Genomic DNA, 24,675 nt, shown 5'->3' with positions numbered 1-24,675 from the left:
TTATGTACGGTTTTTTCTTTTTTAATACCTGGTCACCATAAGTATACCAGACTCATACTGTAATAGGTACCTGACGTAGAGGTTATCTGAAAGTGAGACATAAGCGGGTCACCATCGTATGATTAAATAGGTCGACGAAAGGAAAATTTAATAAAATAAAAAAACGAAACCATTAATTTTTAAAGTTCAATATTTTTTTTTCGTTTTTAATTGTATATATTTTATGTATAGTTTGACGACGATTGAATCCAACATGATTTTCTCGTCACAATAAAATAAATAAAATCTTAAAATGTACAAAGTTTAAGCCAGGAAAAAAAATTAAACGAGTATAATGATAATAATTATAATAATAATAATAATAATAATATTATGCTATGTATTTATAAATATTTATAATACACATGTGTATACAGATATAATAATATATATTGTAATATTTTAGATGTAAAACAATAATAATAATAATAATAATAATATACACATCATCATCGTAATAATAACACGACAGACGTTATATATTATTTCGGAACGAATAACAAATATACGTAATATATTATTAGGTATAATACGACGCATCCGCCAAAAATCGTACGCGTCACATCATCATAATAATAATATTATAATTGTTATTATAATAATGTTTGGATACCTATGCGTTATATACGGCATATATAATATAACGTGTATATAAATAATTATATAGATATAATATGGATATAGGTATGTTAAAACATTTTTTTCCCTTAAAATACTAATAATACTCTTATATTTTGTACGAATTATAGGGTTTAAAACGGAGGAGGAGAAAAATCAACAAAACAATCAAACAAATCAAAATACCTCGTACTGCAAGAGAATCCCGTTCGGAATCTTTCGCACGGCGACCACAAATTACGTTTTTTCGTATTTTTCTTCATCGCAACGTTATAATATTATTATCATTATCGTTTTGATCGCCAAATCATCGTCTGCCGACGATGGCGTGCGTAAATAGTTCCGTCTACTAGCCAAGACGTATTATATATTATAATAATAAAATGTAAAAAGAACAGCGCGGCGAGTCATCGTGTTGACTAGAGAACGATATGATAATATATATAATAATAATAATATTATTTTATGTTATGATATCACGCGATAAAAATGCAATAGAAATTTTTCTAGGAAAATTCGATAGAAATGTTTGTATAAAAAAAAAAAAAAATGAAAAGTTGTGCGATGATGACTATTCGACATGATTTAAATCTTTAAACACGAAATTTGTTCACGAAACAGCAATTTGTCTGGTACACCAAAGATCGCTGCCGGCGAAAATTGAGGTTGACGCAGTGAGTTTTCTGAAAAAAGTATGCAGGGCGAAATACATCGAGCAGGGCGAAATGCACGGGTCGAATTTGGTTCGGGGACAGTATTTTAAGTATTTATATGTTATACTACTACGTAATACAATAATATTATGATAATACCAATGACAATTATAAATATTAAGAAAGACTTATACATTTTTTTTTTTTTTTTTTTAAATGAAACAAAACAATCGCAGTAATTAACTAAATGGTATTCATATATCTAAGCATTAGCCTAATAATAATAATGATGATGATAATAATAATAATAATAATAATAATAATATAATATAGCAGTAAAACACACAATATTGTCTAACAACAATCATAACGAAAAAAAAATAAAAACACAATGGTTCCATACTTAAATATACGCAACAAATATCTGGACCTAAGGTGTAAGGTGCGGTCTGTCTACAACAGGCGATAAACAATAATAAAATAATCATACAAATAATAATCATAATCATAATATAATGGTAGATATTTTTTTTTTCATTTATAAATATAACAATAATAATGATAATAATATTATATTATATTGAACGTATGTTGTACGAACAAAAACAAAATACAATAAATAAATAAATAAACAAAAGGTTTGAGTAAAAAAAAAAAAACGAAACAATAAAATATTATAATAGAATATTCGCAAACTATCAAATAAATAAACAGGTTTTAGTTATAAAATATAATATCGAGAAAAAAATAATAATAATTATATTAATAATAATTAAACCAATAATAAAAACGAAAACAATAACGCCACGTTTTTTTCGTCATTTTTATAAAAAAAATTTTTTTGTATATATATATTTTTTAAATTTACTGGCCCCGTTTCTTTATCTCTGCGCTACGAAACATGTATACAGTTTATCATATTATTATTATCTAAAATGCTTATAATATTATTTTAATTTTAATTATTGTTTTACCGTATTGTTATTATTATTTCCGTTTTTTAATTGAACGTGGTTCACGTATCGTTGTTATAAAATATTATTAAGTATCATTACTCGAAAATAATCGAGATATTATAACGGAATTATTGGACATAAATTCACTGCGAACGATAATTTTGTTCGTCTTATTCTTATTAATTGTATTATTATTTCGTCTGGCAGTGGCTCACCCGCGTGCCAGCAGGGACAGTCGATCAGAGCTGCGCGGGGTATTTTGATTCAGGTTTTACTTTTTAGTAAAGAGGAAGATGGTGGATGTAAGCAATGAAATCGCCTCTTAGACGTTGTATTAAATCGTATAATTTTTTTTTTTTAATAATAATTATAATAATATATTATGATAGTTTTTTTTTTTTTTTTTTTTAATTAAATTAAAACGAAAAAATGTCAATATAGTAATAGAATAATAGAATATACAAGAATATAATGAAATAATATTAAGATTATCACATCATAATAATATATAATATTATATACGAATTATTATTGGTCGTTGAAACACGATAATCACAAAATTATGGAAATGCAATGATGTTTGAAACGGCGTAAATACAATATATTATATTATTAATTATAATTATATAATATTATTATGTAATAGTATAAAATATTTATTATGTGTAGCTTGGAGTGACTAAAAACCCTAAAGAAACGTCGTACCGGGCGGCAAGAGCACAACCGTTATTATTATAATGAATGAACGATATACACATTATTATTATTATATAAATAGTCCTATAACTATAATACCTATACAAGGGAAAAAAATTGACTATCGGATCTAGTAAATCAGTTCTATAAATGTCTCATTGGATCAAAACACATTCGCCTAATATATAATATAACCATTATAATAATATTAAAAACGATATAGTAATAAACTTACGAATAATAATTTTTTTCATGCTAATTATTTATAATAAATTGTTTACTTTTATTTACAAAGACTACTATAATTATTTTAATAATTATCATTTAGGTAATAATATAATATTATGATATTTACAAAAAAAAATTTTTTTTCGTTTTCGTACAACTACAAACTCATCTCAGACCAGGCCTCCGATTGTAAAAAAAGATCTTATTAGGTTTAAGTTTCGTATTCGTATCATCGATTTATCAGCCATGTATCGTCCCTCTGCGGAGGGCCTAGTTTGCAACATAACAAATGTGCGCGACGACTAGCGGTCAGTTATATTTCATATTAACTTGATATTTAAAAAATATCGAGACGATACGCAAAACGTATACATTTTTTTCCTAACAATTTACTTGGCAGGCGCGACCAGTGAATGCGATCGCCTGGGATTTTTAACGATTTTGATCATTAGGCTCCGGAGTCATTATACATATTATTATATTTACACAATGAGTTTACACATTTATCATACGCGATAATGGCCGTTAATATTGTATTATAATATTACTGTAACAGTTAATGTAATAATATTAATAATAATAATAATATAATGATGATATTGATAAGAAACTGAAAACGCGTCATAATAATATTATTACTATAACGGTATTATAATATAATTTATTAATATTGTTATCGTTGGGGACAATAACAATATTATATTATTTTATATTATTGTGTTTATGACGTTATTTTAAATTAAAAAAAAAAAAAAAATTATCTTAATCGTTATCATTTTTTTTTTTTTTGTTTTTATCCATTTTCATAATAATATATTTTAAATTATTTTAATGAGTTAATTATACTTTTGGTATTGAAATAATTATTTTATATATCATATTATTATATGTATACAAGCGTATTGTACGTATATATTATATAATATATATATATTATATATGCACAAATGCACGAGTATTACTGGTAACAAAATATTATGTATAAACGTAAAATATATAAATCTTCAATAATAATAATAATAATAATAATAATAATAATATTAGTTATAATAAATTACAATAATAATGAAATAAATACCACCGTTTTTCCGGAAACTTTATCTACGCGCGTCCGTCTGTCTTTGCATGTGTATGAATGTGTGTGTATATGTATGTGAGGGGTATTTAATTTTAACGAGTCCTAACATAATATCGTTAGAGGGTTGTTGTAGCTGAGGTAGCAGTTAGGGTGGTAAAACGGTAGTGTGTGTGTGTGTTTTTTGCGCGTTTCTCTCGGCTTGTGTGTGGGTTTGTGGGTATGTGGGTGTGTGTGTTCGTGCGTCGTGTGCCTGCGTTTAAGTGAAGTGCCGTTTCTTGTGCAGCGCCAAATGGTCGGACCTGGAGAAACATCGCTCGCAGTGGCGACACTTGAACGGTTTGGCGCCAGTGTGCTTGCGGTAATGGCGGGTCAGCTCGTCCGACCGGGCAAAGCTCCAGCCGCAGCCGATCCACTCGCATTTGTACGGCTTTTCGCCTGCAACGGAAGAAACGTAAATAAATATAAATAATAATAGTAATAATAATAATAATAATAATAATAATATATAACAAAATATTGTATTATGTACATTCAGACGAAGAATTATCAATATTATTATTTTAAACAATTTATGTTAAACGACAAAATTTGGCATAGTAATAATAATAATAATAACGTATGTACTGTGATAATGGTATGTGTACTATCGTTTAAAAAATAAAATTATATTAGACAAAACGCTGCAAACAACAAAGAACGACGATCATAAATTATTATATAGTATAATATAAAATACGGTATTCGTCCATAATATATAATTGTAATAATAATATGTTTATTAACGCACATTGAGGGTAGAATTAGAGTGCACGTAAGAGTAATATAACAAACGTTTAGCTTAAGGATAAGTAATATGATCCAGTAAGTATTTTTTGTACATCAACAATGATGAGATATTTAGTTTATTTTAATTTTAATAGAAAATGAAGAAAGTATTGTATTTGCTAAGAGTACATTCAATTATCACTACTATAAGCTATTATTCAATATGTAATCATAAATGCTGAAGTTTAGATTCATTATTAAAATTGAAATGGAAATCATCAAGTGTTTTACAGACCCGAGTCCCGAATCATACGATATTTATGGTTACACAGTTGAAATGAGCGATTTGAAATGGATTTCACAAAATAGATACATATACTCTACACTCCACATTTAAACGCAAACAAAATATAATGTTTTTAGAAATTGAATATCATAACTAATAACTATAATAAACGTAATATACCTACTAATATAATAGGTAGTGTTGGGTAAACAATTATATGATTAATAGAAGATTAAGCGTTTATAGATATTATTATTATTATATTTGTGATTTAAAAGTCATACATTTAAACAAATGTACGATGTTTATCATTGATTGAATTTATAAACCGATCAATATGCACATCAATTGTAAGTCTTAATCTATTTTAATATATAAATAAAAAAAAAGTCTAACAATACGAATAATGGATTCATTATGCACTTTATTCATAGTTTTTTTTTTCCGTCACTGACTGTCGCATTGGCGGACTGACGAATAAAGACAATAAATCCATTATTTTGTTTTTTATCACCTTCTGTTTGACGATGATATCAACGTTTACATAATATATGACCACCTGATTCTTTAAATATGTCCAGTCATATTATAAAAATTACGACTCGTTTGTATTTTCTCAATTCAGTAATTCTATTACGATACAAATATAATTTATTATTTTAATATTACCTATACGTTTAAAATACGAGCTAGGCCGAATATCGCGATATCAAAACTTACGGTGACGGAGGGGAAGACATTATTTGTTTTCAATTTTGAATCACGTGAATTTCACATTGAATATGCAAGAGTACTATTTTAAACAATTGCGGTTTTTAAAAATATTTTCGTTGTTCTTCAACTCTCGATCCTATTATTTTACCCACGCGTTATTGCATTTTTGACGGAGAACTTATAAAATATTGTTTTTTGCAACAAAAAAAAAAACCACCTAATTTAGGTATACAAACAAATTGTATTAGTTTTACAAAATACATTTTTAATAATGCTAAATTTATTATAACTAAGTGATGTAAAAAAAAATGACAACTGTTTATATTTTCTTCCAGAAATAATAAACTAAGTAAATTTTTATGCTAAGCAGAATCCGACAGCTTCCCCCTTTAAACATCACCCGATCATCACGATCGTGCACGCAGTAAATCGTCGAGTTTCCGTCCATCTGCAGTATAATATTTCCGGCGAGAGACCACATTACGTTTTGTTACGATAACGAATAGCGCAGCACTCCGGACGCCTCGGCCGCTGCTGCCTTCGGTGTACGACATTTAATAATAATGTACACTCATGGAGTGCAAGCCCCCTCGGAGGTCTCGGCCGGTCGATCAGTGATAATATTCGGACATTAGGTTATTATATTAAATATTATTATATTGTATACAGTTGGTGAAAGTGCCAGCGCCACACGGCGGGAACGGAGCGAAAGAAAACATTATATAATAATATTATAACGGATCGTAATAATAATCGGGTGCAGCAGTATAAACACGACGCACACGCACGCAACGACCGCGCCAAATATAACGACCGGGACGCAATAATAATAATGAGGGAGCCAACGAAATCGATCGGAATCGCAGACCGTCGTAATGGCGGTTCGTTCGCGCGTTCGGCGAGATAATATTATAAACGCCGAAAAAAAAAACCGACGATTTCAGTATATTATATAATAAAAACATGTTATATTGTACCGCTGCAGAGTGCGTCTCCAGACGACCGTTTTAATTATATACAAAAGGGTTCGAGTGGTATATTTTTTTATTTCTGAGACGGTTTATAATAATAATATTCTTGTCGAGTTCCCCACCGGGTTGTGCATAACGTTTTTATAGTCCACGCGACACCTAAACGAAAAGAGGGGGGGGGAAGAGTTTATGATAAAAAGTTGACTTGAGTTGGTCAAAATAAGTTACTCATAGTATAATGAGTCACCGTATAGGTAATATATTTAACTGTAGTCTGTAATGTTAATATGGAAAAAATATTAACAATATTAATTTCGTTAAAAAAATAAGTCGATTTGTTTTTTAATACCACCAACGTCAACACAATAATATTATAGCGATTGTGCAAATTAAAATTCGTTAACTAATATGCATTTAATCCTATTTTTTCTTGCATAAACTGAATCAAAAAATATATATTTATTCTTTTAAAATCATTGTCTTGCAGCGCTGCGTGATTATGCAAACTTTATTATATTATTATTTTTTTAAATGTTAACCACAGTTTTTGATTTGTATATTTAAGTTCTTAACTTTACCTATTGTTTATTTAATCTAACTGACAAACCTTCGCCTAAACATATTTCATCTCAATCGACGTTATCACCACACGCGTAGTAATGTTTTCTCCAAAGGTTAAGATTTTCTTTAACGTACATGCAATTGCATTATATTTAACCAATGACTTTATCGAAGGTTATATTTAGTGGCATAGCAAATAGTTAGGGTAGAATTTAGAAATCCTTTTTGGTGACATATTTGAATATAATGGTATACACGATACTAATATGAGACTATCAATACCAATTGAATAATTAACGAAATATAATACCATAATATAATACAAATTAAATTTTGTAACGTTAATAACAATAATAATAATAAAAATAATAAAAACAATCATTTTTATTAGTATTATTATTATTGTTGTTGTTTGCAGCTATATCCTCGTGGGAACTTCGTCGGGAGTGCGAGTTTAAGTTTTAATTTGTTTTAATATCAACAACAACGACGACGATAATATTAAACACGTTTAAATGTCCCAAGTTTCCCGGTTGTTCCATTTATCACATTATATTTTGGAACGCTCCAACAAAGGTTGTTGCTGTTTATGGTGATTAATAAACGAAATTGAAACATTTTTTTTAATTCCCAAACAAGAGAATGTGATGACAAAAAAAATAAACTAATAATCATTTTTATTTAAGGAATGTAATGTAGCGATTCGTATTTCTATACAATTTCAAAGAACTCCAAAAGCAGTTTATTATTATGACATTATGAATACTGTGTTATTAAATCAATATCACTTTCTTGGCTACAATAGTCGAAATTATAATTAATAATATGAGTTTAAAAAAAAAAAATTACATTAAATTAAAAACCAATGTTATGACCTAAAAATTCTCAAGTTTGAATAAATTATATTGAAAATGTTTACACGGGATTTTTATATTAAATTCAGACCTTACACGTTTGAAATATGCGTTCAAAAGTTTTCCCATTATAACTTTTTAGATTTAAACTGTCCGAATAACGCTAGACAACAGATGCCAACGGTCTCCTGTGGAGTCTGATGAGCGCAACGCAGTCGGAAAATTATGTTTTCAAACAAATTTCGATAATTCTCATTGAATTATTAAATAAAGTATCGCTATTTTATGATTTTTTTCCCCATCTACCTCGCATAGAAACACGCTGCGACGCTAAACGAAAAACGATCGTGTGGGTATCATCGCAAAATATACAAACTCACTCAGGCGTGCCAAATATAAGCTAGTGAGTTCAAATTGCGAGTTTTAATTAAATTAACCCCGGAAATGACTGAATACGCAATATATAGTTACGTCATTAAAAGAAAAACATTATTTTCAAAAAAAAACACTCATGATTTAAAAATTAACTATTTATAACTTTGTAATTTTTTTTTGCGACATAAATAATTCATAATATGTTTGTTACGTTTATATAAATTATTTAAACGTAATTTATCTGTTTACGCATTTTAAATTGTTTAGATTTTTAGCAGACCGAGGGAGCTATTGGTTTTTGCGTGCAATGTGTTTTTTTCTACTGAAAGCGTTTTTTTCCGGGTTTGTAATAGTACTTCAAAAGTTTTATGTACCCCTTGAAATTGAACACAATAATGGAACTTTAATTTAGAGGGGTAATTTTTTGGTTTTTCCTGTTAGTTTTAAAAACACAGTTGAAAAAAAGTGAAAATCAAACAATGGAATGCACCGAAATTACTTCCGTATGAATAAAAAATGAAACCCTCGAAAACGGTTGCACCGATTGCTAGTTTATTTTTATTATTGTTTAGAGGTTTGGCTTATTAGGCTAATAATTGATATATTATTTGACATACTGTGTGCGTCTATGAAATCTTGATTTACACTCGTGAACGGCCTTTGTGCAATGTACCAAATGATATCTAGCGATCCGTTGTAAATTAATCGATAAATATGTTTCCAATAATAATATTGTATTATTCAAGAAAAACGCATAACTTTTTGGCGATAAACAATAATTACGCGGCCGTCGTCGAGATAAAAACAATATCACGCGCCTCTGCCTGCGTCTAGACATCACGCACTTCTGTAGGTATAGGTAGTATATTATTATGTGTAGATGCATTATGTTATTATTATTATTATTTTACGCGCAGTGCACCGTTCCACCCCACCTCCGAATTGACGTCCCCAGTGACCGAGATCAAGAAAAAGAGAAAAAAGGTCGTAAGTCCACGAGCGTATTACACGCACGCGGCCTTTTCGACAACCGAATAACAACTCCGACCCCCCCCCCCCCACCACCAAAAAAAAAAATCCTCGGGAGAATTGTACCCAGTCACCCGCCATCGCTGGTAATTCGAGTCGCACGCTCGTCTGAAAATCGATACAATATTATGTTATGTTTTGTATATCATTATACGACATACGAGCGTGTGGCACCCACCGAACTGCTTTCGAAATCCATACGCGACGCACGTGCGACTCCGACGTGAGTAAAACTCATAGAGTCGTATGAGAAGAAAATTTATATTAAATAAAACAATAACAATAATAGCTTACGTTGTTATATTATTATATCATATCCAATGATATAATAACAATATTATTATTATAATAATGATGCGTCACGGTTATATTTTTTCAACTCCGTGACCCGCAAACCATACGTACCGGAGACAGCGTTGTATCAAAAATGCCTATCCGAGACGCCGTGTCATAATAATGTGTTATTTTACATTTTTTTTCCTAGCTAGACTTGTGACCACTTGCACGATATTATCGATCACGTCACGTTTGTCTTATCTCTATCTTAGTAAACAATCATATAGTTACTAAAATTGTTTATTGCAGATTTGATGGATATTAGATGTTTAAAATGGATAAAATGTAAACACTCCGCTCTCGTCACAATATTATACAGCGACAATATTCAAATTTTGAAATCGTAGAATTAACGTATTTGATTAGTTTAGTCTTAAATAAATGTTGAAAAGCCGAAAATTTTTCATGACAGAAACTTTAAAGTTCATAATTTCATTTTCGCCGACCGCAACCTATATAAGGCCAATAGTTACAAATCACCGATGGACATCTTGTTTTGTGTGTAAGGGGATACGATATAGTAGAGCATGTGCAGCGTATCCCTCCTTTGTGTTTTATAATATTAATCTTTAAGTTTTATTATTCTAATTGCGCCTAGACAATCACATAGCTTAAGTCATCTGAACAACTCTATGGACATATAAATATTCTAATGTAGGTATTATATTATTATGTAATGATAGAAACAAATAGTTCAGAATGCGAACAATGACTCTGCCGGCACGGACGTTATATGTACAGCACGACAAATACATAATGGTAATCGACGTGATTCAAAAAAATTATCTGAGATATCAGGCGTGATGAGAGCCCATCAACGATGTCCCCTGTGCGAGTATAGAAAAGTATAATAATATAATATCGTCATGTGTCACGTATTAGTATATATACGGCCGTCAGTAAATTATCTAGACAGAACTAAAAACGAAAAAAAAATGCACCCTCGCGAGTTTTTTACTCTCCAAGTCGTCTTACCCCCCCTCCCCGCTGTATACGTACCATTAGATAACTGCAGCGTGCGTATTGGATGCGGGCGAGAGCAGAGATGAGCGCCATCATTTGAAATGCAAGAAAGCGCGCCCGTCGACGGTGTACGGAGAAACGTGATCTGTTTTTGAACATCACAGGGCGGACTTAAAGCTGCACCCTCGAAACAGCTACGGTGGCAGTACATAATACATGGGGAATTTCGGCAATTTGTCATCGGGCGTTAAATCCACTCACGCCCGTTCGTTATAATAAAGCATCGACGGGGGCGTGAGTGGTAGTATAGTTACAGAAAACCACCGTACAATAATAATAATAATCACGATGATGATACACGTTCGGGACGCGAACGTTATGCGAATACAGTATTATAGGTAGGTACGCGGTTGTTCGGAAAAAATCAAAAACGCCCTCGAAGACGAGCGACTCGCGACGTAGGTATTAATATAATATGCGTGCATATTATTATTACGATGCGAAATATTACACGCCACCGTCGCGCGTCGCCGTCTCCGGAATCCTATTAATTTAGTTTAAGCTCTTTAAACGAAAACTCCGTGTAGTACGAGTGTTGTTATATTAACATAAATTACATTTAGACGGCGTTAAGCCGATTCGCGGACGCCCTCCTCCTCACCCTTCCTGACCACCTGCTCTCGACAATTCCTCCCCAGCGACCGCGAATTACAGTTTTTTTTCCCACCAAAAGTCATAATATTATTATTATTTCGAGCCAGACGCGGAACCGACCAAATGCGTTGAATTACGTTATTATTTCTATATAGCTGGAGCGGCTGCAGGTGACATGTGGACAATATTCTAGTAAAATGACTACATGGAGTTCGCCGTTTTCGTCACGTCAGTCGCACATAGATTACGAATACGTATACACGTATTATTATATATTTGAGTTACGGGTAATAATATATCTGCGCACTGTAAATATTATATATTATAAATCGTAACAACATGAGCTGCTGTTGCGACGTCGTCACGGCCCATCAATCACCGACCACGGAAAACAAGCTCTGAAGATTTTTTTCACCCCTTTACGATGTCTCCGACCCCCTGCTGTATCCTACTTCGCTATCACTTCGGTTGTCGTCGTCTTCTCCCATTAATTACCGTTTCGTCGAGCGATGCGATGGGACAGCCGCGGTGCGTAAAAGGGATTTGTAATTACCGGCGGCGATGGCCTATAAAATCCTGGCGACGGTAAAAAGGACGGCGTACACTATACAATATATATAATATTATTATAAAGGTGAACGGAAAACCCCGCAGAGTATGCGCGTGTAATTTCGATGAGTGTTTAGGCGAGACGACAGGACGCGATCGTTTATAGTGAGGAACCACAGACGTCGGGTCTATATTATGTAATTATTATTACCATATTATAATATAAATCGTGTCGCGCATAAAGGGGGCGACCTATACGGCGACACAGCGGAGACGAGACGCGTACGTGTTAGTGTGCCTGATACTGCGGAAGCGGTGGCAGGCCCGCGATTTAATTTCGCCGTTTGTAAACGCTACCCCCACATCCACCTCTACCACTTAAACGCCTCCCCTCTCCCCGAAAACCGCTGATAGATGAGATAAGGCTGGCGTCCGCCAGATCTACGCTAATTAAAACTGTTTAGAGTCATCCCGACAACCATCTACCTAGCAGTGCGTCGTCTTGCGCATACTCGCAAGTCTGAAACTTGTCCACATAATGCGAGTTTTATGACGTAGATAATATTATTTTAACACACTCGCGCGTAGCCAACTGCCATAAAATAAACTATTATGATTTTATATTATGTACAAGCTAATGACGGAGACGTGACGTCGTATTCGCCTTGTTATCTGGGTTAACGTCCTACAACGAAAGTCCGGAAACAGTTCTGCAGCGATCACCGTATACCTACATATACCGTAATATAATAACGTGGTCGAAAATTGTTATTTCGTTCTATCAAGACCGAAAATACGTACAATTAGAGCACAATTATCGACCTAATTTGCACCAACTAGAAAATTATATTAATTTGCGTGAATTTATTATCTTTTATTTGTAAACCACAAAAGGTATTGCTCGAGTGAGCTAAAAACTGACAAATACTTACGTATAATGAATACGGTGACTTTTCATTGGTCAGGACATGCGTAAGCGTAGCATAAAAAAAATACTAAATTATTATTTTTTAAACGTTTATAACCAATATAATATAATGATAATTAAAGATATGAGAGCGAGCAAATGTATTATTTCAATGCAAAATATGCTTCACTTACACGAAAAATATTATTAATTTATAAGTTGCCCTATGTTTTTTTTTTTTTATTTGGTATTTGCCCCAAAGTAATATTATTTTTTTTACGTAAACAGTGCTCTAAAATATGTCTAAACAATACGCCTCAGACCGGATACAGCCGTCGTAAATATTTTCGTTATTCTTCGTCTTGCGGCTCTTTCAGATTCGTTTTACGTTTAACTTTTACCGTACTCTGCGCGTCTGAAATCCACTTTGCATTTCGCCTACACCATACAAACCGCGTACACGTTACGCTCAGGGCGTTGAAAACGAAAAACAAACAAGCATCCATTTTCATCAAAATTCGGTCACGCCGTTTAATAATATTTAATTTATCTCCTCAGTCATCACCACCATCGAGCGTGTTGCCGGCTGACGACCGCGGATAAAACGATGTTTCGTTTCCGGACGGCACTGCAGCGTGGCACATAACTCACGTCCATCCGAGGAAATAAAATGATTCGAGAGATATTGTAAATTGTCGCAGTCGTCGTCGGGTCCGCCCATCCGATTTAATATACGTATCATAATAGTAACGTTGATAAAACGGCAACGGAGAAAACTATTGCGGAAGTCGTCATCAGAAATCGTAATCGTGAGAGTCGATCAATCTTCGGTAAATGTTCGATTTTTAACATTATAACTATATAATATACCTACGGATTTAAAAATAAAATACTTTGAACGTTAGTTTCATAGTAACATAAAAATATAATATTCACAATCGCTTTGAAGTAAACCTGTGTGTATTTACGTTAGGTTTGTAAGAAAAAATCGCGTTATTGTAGTGTTTTAAACCATTTTTTTTTTGTTTACTGTGTAATAGTGTTAACGACAACTTGTCGTACGCCGACGGGAAAAAGGAAGACGACAAGCGATTTTTGGTGCATTACTGTGCATCGCCTGCAGATAAGTAACGGAGAATAGGTCGACAACACGAAACCGTAGACGTCGTTTTATTATACTGTCCCGACGAATAAAATAATATATTTTACTCGTTCTAAAAACATTATAAAAACTGTTTAAAATCATTTTCATTTTATAATACTTTTATTTTACAGCATAACAGTATACTATTTCTTTAGACAGTATGATTGTCTTCAACTTTCAGACGATAACTTTCTTTGGACAACTTTTCGGTCTCCTTAAATTTGCCGCTGAGGTCGTAATCGGACACTTTTTCCCGCGAAAAAAATTAGGGCATCAAAATTAATTTAAAAAAACGTGATATATAATATAATATCATGTACTTCAAACGACAGCGGTTGAACAAAATTGCAAAATTCTTTTTGTCGACGTGCGGCGTTTATCCAAACGATAATAAAACGAACGCGTCTCACTAAGGCCCTAGTCGTTCAAATGCTATTATTTATTTAGTCCAAAAGGCCATTTTTCAAAAAAATATCTACATACCTTACTTTTCAGTCCCTTTACAAAATAATAATGAAAATTCTGGAGAAGAATTTTAATCATAATATTATTATATTATATATAATATAAAAATTTGTCAGCAAAATATACTTGAAAATAATTTTAAATAATTCACATAACTGTTTATATATTTTATCTACTTTTTGATTTTTAAAAATGTATTATTGTCCACCTTATTATTGAGTTGATTAAATAGACATATTTTATTGTTATCGTTATTATTTTATTTTATTAGAATATTAATAACTTACTGATCGCATTTAAAAAAGACGCATCATAATTATATTATCTATTTACATTCTAGTGTAGTTTTATGTAGATAGGGTTTAGTCTTACCCGGGATTACTAGAGTATCAATCCAATGTTATTTTGAAACAATGTTTTTCCTATTTTAAAAATACCAATTAAAATTAATAGATGCTTAAAAATATATCGGGAATAGGTTCAGGTATGTGCGAGTTTTTTGAACTCTCAGTGAAAATACCAAACATGAATCAACTACGCTTATCGTCAACATCAAGAATATTAGAATATACGTAATATAATAAAACCGTTAGATGATTGGTGACTTTTTCATTTCTCGAGTCACTTATACGGCCATACCGTACGGTCCTCGTTTAATTTACACCTAAAACGCTTTCAACGACGACGACGACGAAATGTCAAGTATGGACGGTTTCGTTTTACACCCTATGATAGGGGTGGGTGAGGAGTAAGGATTTCCGAGTCGAACGCACTAGGGTATTCGGTGATGTCAACGATGACGACGACGACGACGATGACGACAATAATAACGTAAAACGGGCACGTGTATACGCGTGTTTTTGCGCGTTTGTTTTCGACAGGATCGTTATTACGCCGTTCGATGCTTTGTAACATTATTTACACCGTTGCTACAACTATCTATTTCACGATCCCGCACATCCATCACGGCATTCCAATTTCCGGTATACGTTCTCCGGTCACGTGTAATAATAATAATAATGGTATACGGCACATGATAACCCGGACCCAGGATGCGCACAGCCGATCGTTATAAAATTATAATAATACGTATGTATCGGCTGGTAAACGTTTCGTGACAAAAAAAAAAAAAAATCAGTTTTGTCCAAATTCTCAAAACTACAACATCGCGTCGCTCTATGTATAGGCGTGCGCAGACTTTGGTCTGATATAATTTGTTACTGAATAATATAAAAGGTTAGGTGACGAGTGAATGATTATACCAATGTTTAAAAATATTTATCATTTCCATTATTATTGTTGCTAATTACTTATTATTAGAAAATAATAAACCTATTATAATGAATAGTTAATTATTAATAAATTAATAATAAACCTATTATAGCTTAAAAAATAAAAACATATCAATTAATATATTATAAGGTGTTTATATAAAATGATATAATTTCATAATTCTTGTTACTTGTAGTGTTTAGCTGTGGATATCGATCGTATGCCAATATATTTTGTTTCCTAAAATGTGTTATTTCGAGAATTTGTCCATATTATGTCATCAACAAAAAGTGTCTGCCCTCAGCCCGCAAAACTATGAAATATATATATATACCTACATATAGTGCATATACCCTGCACCTTACACACATGCCATTGATCTATGTTTGCCTTTCGACCACTTACGATATTGTGTCACTGTCTGTCAGCACACCCCCTCCCCCCCGTTGCCATCCATACCGATTCAGAGGTCAAAATATGTTATGTATATTGTATATATAAACGTATTCAAGGGGGACTTACGACTTATACTAATTACGATCGATAAAGAGTGGACGGCGCAAGAAGATTATCGAGAGAAAATAAAAATGACAAATCTTAATACCACCTATATAATAATACACGATGCAAACTGTAGAGGTAATTGTTATGTTTACAGCCTGATGTTTACGCATCGATTAAATCGCACCTCAACATTAACAAAAGTTGACACAAATATTATAGTATAATCGATGCATTATAATATAATAAAACGTGTCAGTTTTGTGACGTGCCGAAAAATACTAACGGCGAATTATATGTATAGTGTGAAAAGCTTATGATTTGATTAAAAATCTAAAACATCGCCGTGATAAAATAAAATAAATATAGGCGGGTTTGTAAATACATAAAAATTAGATTTTACAATAACCACATAACAAATCGTACAATTTGTTGATTTCCACAATTAGTACACGCGCATGATAATAATGTGTAAACCGTGTATCGTAATTATACCAAATAATATGGAAATCTGTACGTGATAAAGTGTAGGTACTAGCTGTTTACGGACAACCCCATTGATCATCGCGAAGAAAGACACGCCGCCAAGTCTATACCTATCTGCGGAAACGTGATTTATTCCATACGCGCGGAGGAACACTCGTTATTTCCGTCGGGCTCCCGATATCGATACTATGACTATAATATATCGTATGAAAGCGATATAATCGAGCGATGACGACGATAACAATATAATATTATAACATCAACCATAATGCGCTCACGTCGTTAAGACTGACTCAATCCGCCCGCTTCGATAATAATATTCGTCGCAAAAAACTATTGTTCGACGAGGAATTCACGAATTCGAGTCGAGGTAGGAGGACGACTATGACGTGCAACATCCACACTCAACGAGCTTATACGCGTATTATATGTTATTATATTGTATTCTTACGTTGAACGAGACCGTCTGTCTTGCAGTCGCCTATTGTATTAATATCGTGAGATTATTATACCTATGCGAATAATATACCATAGCCGTTCGTCATCGAATCTCTCGCGATAGCATAACCAACGACAATTTATTGCTGAGTGTTATAATATTATGCACTATATTGGGCCATGCACTAACACAGTGACACTACTAAAGTTATAATACTATCATCGTTATTCGTCTTTAGTTCGTTGTCTGTGACTTGACTCGGGTTTACAAAAAATATAACATTATATAATTAAATATGTATGTCGCCGAACGTTCGATAAAAAAAAAGTGCCTGCAGGTCACTGGAGATTAAAAAATGTTTATCGCTAATTTATTGTGTGGACGAGCAAAATAATTTGTTATTACAATAATATGAATGAATGAAGTGCATTACACATCAAAGTACGTTTTAATGATAATAATTTATTATAGCAATACCATTATAATGACCCGGTCGTGGTGTACCTTAATTGCCTATCTAAGACGCCGTGTAACAATCATTGAAATCATCTATATAATTTAAATTAGAATATACATAATATTATCATACATTTTTTTTACACACAACAAGCACATTCAACAAAATCGGATGAGTGACCGGCATGGATATATTGGAGTAAAATAATATTTCCTCTGCTAGTGCGGTAATTGTTTTGATACATCGTGATTCGTCAATGTTTCAAGCACGACGACAAATTATTTCATTTTAATACATACTTTAGTTACTAGACTCAACAAATAAACTAATAATATAACATTGTATTATATTTAACCCATATTATGTTAAATGGTTATCAATAGTATATTGTATTCAATAACTATTAAAAACAATATTAGACGAATAATAAAAAGAAACAGAAAAAAAAATTACGGGTTATGATAATATAGTGTATGAATAAGATCTGGTAAAATAGTAATTAGTTACGTGGGGAGGTTACATTTAAATACGCTAGTGAAAGAGTAGAGGTATTATTTTTGTCATGAGCTGAATTTGCATTCATTACGATGATTAGCTAGGCTATAGGTAGCCCTGGAATTCCTTTAACACGTTCACAATCGTACAGTGGACAAAGCGTTTTTAGGACGTAGGAGTTGGTGAATCGTAAGAACTCAAGACTTTTCCGGTTCATTAAAAAATCTGATCACGGTCTACACACTATTATTATAAACTTTCTACTGCAATGAGATGGCGTTCGACTTTTCGCTCCAAACGGCGTACGGTGCATGATATATCACGGTATACAAACGGATATAATGTAATAATATACGGGTTGATACCGCAGGATAGAGGTGATCTGGGTGGGAGAATGGTTGGCCGAGGCCGATTCCGCCGAAGTTTCGCGATAAATTACGTTTCACGGGCCGCCGGTTTCGGCGGTGCAGCCGTCGTATAACACGCCGCACAGTGTCCGCGAACCGAACGCGCGCGCGACCGGCTCGGCTAACGTTGTTTGAATATTTTAAAGCCCATCCTAATTACGTCGTGATTTATGACGGGTCGCTGTGGTCCGACCGAGGACGCGCGATGCACGGTCGTGTGGTGTACCTAAATATATGCTTACGCCCTGTATATATGCACACATATATATAACATATATATATATAACTGTTCAGTTTCCACCCCCGCACCCCTTCGTCGAACAACCCTCGCGCTACATCAAACCACCGCCACCGCCGAAGTCGTGTTCGGGGTATAACGAGCTGGCGAAAGGACGACGGCGACAACGACGATGATCATAATAATAATAATAGTAGTAATAACAGAGCCGCCGGACGACGGAGCTTAGGCCCGAGCCGGGCGATGCTGCGAGTGTGGGAGCGGGTGACATATACATTGTGGCCAAGGACTTTTGCAGCCGGAAACAATGCCAGTGTCGGGTGTCCGGAATGAAAAATGACAGTTGACCGTAGTGGTTCTTCTGTCGTCAATCAAAATGTCACTGGATCCTCGTCGCCACCGCCACCCCGCCAGACGTTTCGGGTAGTACACATATATACGATGCACGATTTCACCTCCACACCGAGGTCATACTTCCAGCCGGTCACAAGTTTTCGTGTATACACGTATATATACATGCACACACCGCGCTTGTCGTGTGTCCTTTAATTAGACTCTCCGCGTGGAGGGTAGTTACGGGGTAAGTTTGAAACGGGATTACGTCGCCCGTTGTCCCGCCGAGCGCTCGCTAAAACCTTTTTGGACAGTTCATAACCGCAACCGCTGCTGCTGCTGTAGTTAAGAGAGGGGGAGAAGCGGGTATATATTATATTATATATATATATATATATATATGACTGCAGCCTCTGACTATAGTATATACGAACGGCGGCGGAGGCGATGGCGTGCGGGTGGATTTTTTCATTAGTCCAAGGGAAAGATAGAAAGAGAGAGAGAGAGAGAGAGAGAGAGAGAGAGAGAGAAAGAGAGAAAGAGAGAAATAATAATAATGAGAACCGAGAGCTGAACGAAAAAAATCTATTTACAACCCCTAGGTCGCGGGAGTATTAAATTACGTACGATTCTTTAGAAACTTATTATTTCGGATTTTTTTTATTTTTATCATCATAATTACGCTCGGGGGACTCTACAGCTCGGAAATACGAATATATTACATTATTATATACCGCGAAATTTACGGTGTTTCGTCGGTTAAAATAATTACCATAGGCTTTCGTGACGAAAACTGTAGGCGATATTAATATCATCGTTATTGTTATTGTACGACGAGCTAATATCGACGTCATTTGAAATATAACTAATACTATATTACGTATATTATACAATATGATACTTATTTGTTTTTTCTTTCATTTTCAAACCACAACTGTCAGACTATTACTATTCTTTGTTACTACGTTAACCACGCCACGATACAGTTTTCTTTAAACATTTTATCGAATCGATTCAGACGATAAAAAAAAAAAACACCGAACTACAATAAATTGTACGGGTATAACCTACATAACAGTAGAGAAAAATACGCCATCTGAAGGTTGCTCGACATTTTTGTACGATAATCCGAGAATAAATTAAATTAAAGAAGTTATATTATATAGTACAGCTGCAGTACAACGATCGATTGATCCCGACAAAGATATTGCACAGTGGATGATTCATCGTCTCGAAACAAAATCCACGGATTTCGTCGTACCTTTAGGATATCCTGGCAATAGCCGATTTTGTCTAAAGTCATTCACGTTCTTATAGTGTCACGTTTTCTCTGAGATTGCACGTGCGACATTTGAAAAATTTGAAATATCGAACGCTCGTGGAGATGGAAAACTCGAACGACCGAGATCTGATATTAAACAGATCGGGAAAAATAAATGATAAAAACTCGGTGCAGGTAAGATCGGATATCGGACGGAGAAATCTCGAGCAAAATCTGCTACGCAAATCTCACTGCCATGTGCAGTAATTAAATGCAAACGAGCATTTTACATCAAATTATATTTTTATGATTATGGGTATGGTAATCTATTGAAATATTGGTCATATAATATTATACGATTATAGTTTACGTAGGTCCGATTACAATAGTAATAATTATTATGATACGGACGCCGTCGTCGGTATCGTATTTAATATAATAGTGGGGGCATGAACTCCATACCACATTATAAAATAATAATATCATATTATCAACAGGATTGTATGTTTCGTGGATCGATCAGAGTCAATCCTCGTGGTCGCTAAGTAAACTCCTTGCGCATCTACATTACGACGGCGCATCGCGACACCACAATATTAATTATGATAACGAGATATTATTTTATACAGAATATATCGTCCTGGCAAGACCACACGAGTTCGTTTGTGGTATTATTATTATTATTATTATTATTATTATCATTATTATTATTACTATCGTTATTATTGTTACGCACGATTATGTATAGCTATATAAACCCAAGCCGTCTTGGAAGAGGTCCAAAAAAACTGCATTGCTGCAGGGGCGTTTGCATTGGTGGCTCCATTCTGCTCAACCCCTTCGCAGAAAGATTTCACGTTATCGTTTCGGAGGAAAGACGCAGAGGGTGCGACACACAGGGAAGCGATATGGTGAGATAGAGGGCGAGAGGAGATAATTTGGAACGAATCCGCCGCCACCGTGACGCAAAACGATTAAACTCAATACAAACGCGTATCCGGTTTTCCGGCGACCGTGATGCGCGTGTGTAGGCAGCTAGGTATATAGTATAATGTTATAATAACAACAACAGCACAAAAGGCCGCCAAATACCTATAATATAATTTACGTACGTAGGTATATACCACACATATATTATATTATTATATGTGTGTTGTATGTACATAAAGGCCGCTGATGGAAGCCCCCCACCTCCCCCCCTCAAATCTGGCCACCATGCCATACCCCGCAAACGTATGAAACCCTATATTATAATACACACGGACGCATGTATATACCCCTTTGTACGCCTACCTGCTATATACATTATGATTTCGGTGTCGAGTAAGTACGATTATTTAGCGAGTGTGCCGCATCGATAAATAAACCGGGATATATTGTATGCGGAAACGCGGGCCAGTGATTAATTAATTTTACTAATGTGCTCGACCGCTCCTACCGCGATCGACGAGGTTTTGGCTATGATCCAAGGACAACGGCGACGACGACGAAGAATCCGTTCGCCGGTTATAATGTAATGTTAAAACGAGATACTGTGTATAATAATATAGTTTTCTCGATCGTATATATGTACGCGTACAATCCCGTTTTAGTGTTTAAATTATGCCCGAAATTCATGATATTTGAAACTTTTATCAACAATCGAAAACTGTATTGACAAAAACTTAGATTTTTGTGGAATTTAAAGACAGTCTTGTGATGATATGATATTATAAACTTATAGAAAAGTTGACGTCAGAAATCGGAATCGAACGAATATAGTATGTAAACAAAAACTTACCTTTACCATAATATAATATCATGATGTGCAACTGAAAATAATAAAAATGTTGAGTTACTCCGTGAATACTCTGATAGTACGATAGTAATATATAAAACTGGGTACGTTCACAGATTATACGGATAACAGGGACAGGAATACAATGCAATCGATATTGTCAATTTATGCTCTTTGCTATTTGTTTTCCGTTTCAAGTATATAATACGATCTGTCCCCATACGAATACTTATCGATTATTGAACTTTACGTATAATTATATGATACAACTAGATACACCGCATATTGTACTATATTATTAACTAAAATACAACTATAATCATACATCATTATAATGCGAATTTAAAATATTGATACCTAATATGTTAATTATACATTTACGACCGCGTGGTCTTCGGGTCCCGTCTACCTGCTGCGGTGGCGCCGGAAAACTTTCCAGCCAGTAATACGGGGCGAGAGTCCTCGTAATGTTATGTGGTGCATACTTTATTAATAACAGTGGAAACTGCGAGTCTTTATTACTTCGTACATTATAACCCGTCCGAAATTACGTGACAACGACACTCGATACATTTATGCGACCATCGTGCAGGTTTACGTATTAGTCTAAAGGTCGTATCTACACATCTCGGTGAAGCACATAAAACTGATCGAAACGTTTACAGACCAATTCAGTAGTTGCGTATAATATCAAGAGGCACAGAATATATATGTGCGATATAATATTGTGTGGTGGGGAGGGGGGAGATGTGTGCTGGGCAATCGCGGCGATAAGAACAGACATTATTATCGCGCTCTTATACCGTGGTAGCTACATGAATAGCCTATACCGTATACCGCGGGTTTAAACGGTTATCCACTTAGCGGACGGACAACACGACAGCCCGTCTGATCGTATATCATTGTTATAGTGAGGGGGAAAACTGTCGACGGCGAATTATTATATATGAACATATTAGGTATTGTACTATTTATAAAAGAACAATAAGATCATAATAATGTTATACGCACGCGTCGTTGTTTCGTGTGTGACGGCAATGGTGATGTATTCCAACGGCGCGACACAAATGCCGCCACCGACGCCGCCGAGACATCCGTTCATCGATTCGCGTGCTGCGCGCCCGCCCCCGCTGCAGGAGTTTCGCGTGTAGACGGTTTAAACCGCAATAGCATTTTAGGACGTTTCACCCTTCCTCCGCCTCCTCCACCGACACGGCCACGAACCACCGGTATTTCGTACCGATAAAACAGCTCCACGTCAAAAGCATTTCCGACGAAACGGCAAAAAAAAATATATGAAAGACGGAATAAAACACACACACGCGAGACGACGACGTCCCTCTGTAAACGATGACGGAAAAAAATCTAAGAGTCGTTGTCATAATACGGAGAAAAAACCCGTATAAAATACACGTAACAATATGTACGGATTGAACGTTTCGCAGAATTTGTCGTGTCCGGTAGAAAAAAAATAGAAAAAAAAACGGTTTATCGAAACGTCAAACGCACAGTCATATAACTATATAATGTAAAATGATATATCTATAATAATACCTAAGCTCGTCAGTGATTATTTTAACGGCTAAATTGGAAATTTTTTTTTTGTAACCAGACAGACTGTCGTTGAAGCGTTGGACAAGAAAAACATTGTCGACAAATTACATAATAATTTTGTGTTATAGTTGTGAACATTTAAAATCGATACTCACGACAACAATTATGCCTATAGTATTATATTATAGTACTAAAATTGTGACATAAATAACTCATGTTATAAAAATCGCCAAAACCCGTTTTTACACGAAAAGTTTTGATCGTGTAGACACTCAAATTATATACTTAAATGGGGTTTATTTACCGAATGGTTGAAGAGAAATAATGTCACGCACACTCGAATTTGTATTTAGAATTATATACTGCATTACAATATATTATAGTGCGATGGCTATACCGCAGAAAAGTATATAATTCGGAAAACTCGGGAAAATAAAATACAACAAACAGGAGATCGCTTTGTGAAAAGTGTACTTTTCCGATTTATACAAAAGACATTGGTTCGTAAATTTGCCACCGCGCGCCCTATACATGTACACACAAGCGCAAAAATTCGGTAAATTAAACTAAAGTGAATTTGTAAACATCTATAACAATGCGAGAACAACGAGCGC

At 34.1% G+C, this 24,675-nt stretch overlaps 1 protein-coding gene across 1 annotated transcript in view; it reads right to left on the bottom strand.

Moving 5' to 3' along the window:
* Positions 1-4,123: 4,123 nt before the first annotated feature.
* Positions 4,124-24,675, bottom strand: part of LOC100572650 (Krueppel-like factor 6) — a 218,314-nt gene continuing 197,762 nt past the window's right edge. Inside the window, exon 3 of the mRNA XM_003242725.4 lies at positions 4,124-4,703. Within this exon, the coding sequence (XP_003242773.1) occupies positions 4,525-4,703 (179 nt within the window). The 3' untranslated portion in view covers positions 4,124-4,524. The remainder of the gene's footprint in view (positions 4,704-24,675) is intronic.

This window comes from Acyrthosiphon pisum, chromosome A1 (assembly GCF_005508785.2).
Source record: "Acyrthosiphon pisum isolate AL4f chromosome A1, pea_aphid_22Mar2018_4r6ur, whole genome shotgun sequence".
NCBI classification, from domain to species: domain Eukaryota; kingdom Metazoa; phylum Arthropoda; class Insecta; order Hemiptera; family Aphididae; genus Acyrthosiphon; species Acyrthosiphon pisum.
This window is presented reverse-complemented; position numbering and strand designations above follow the sequence as displayed.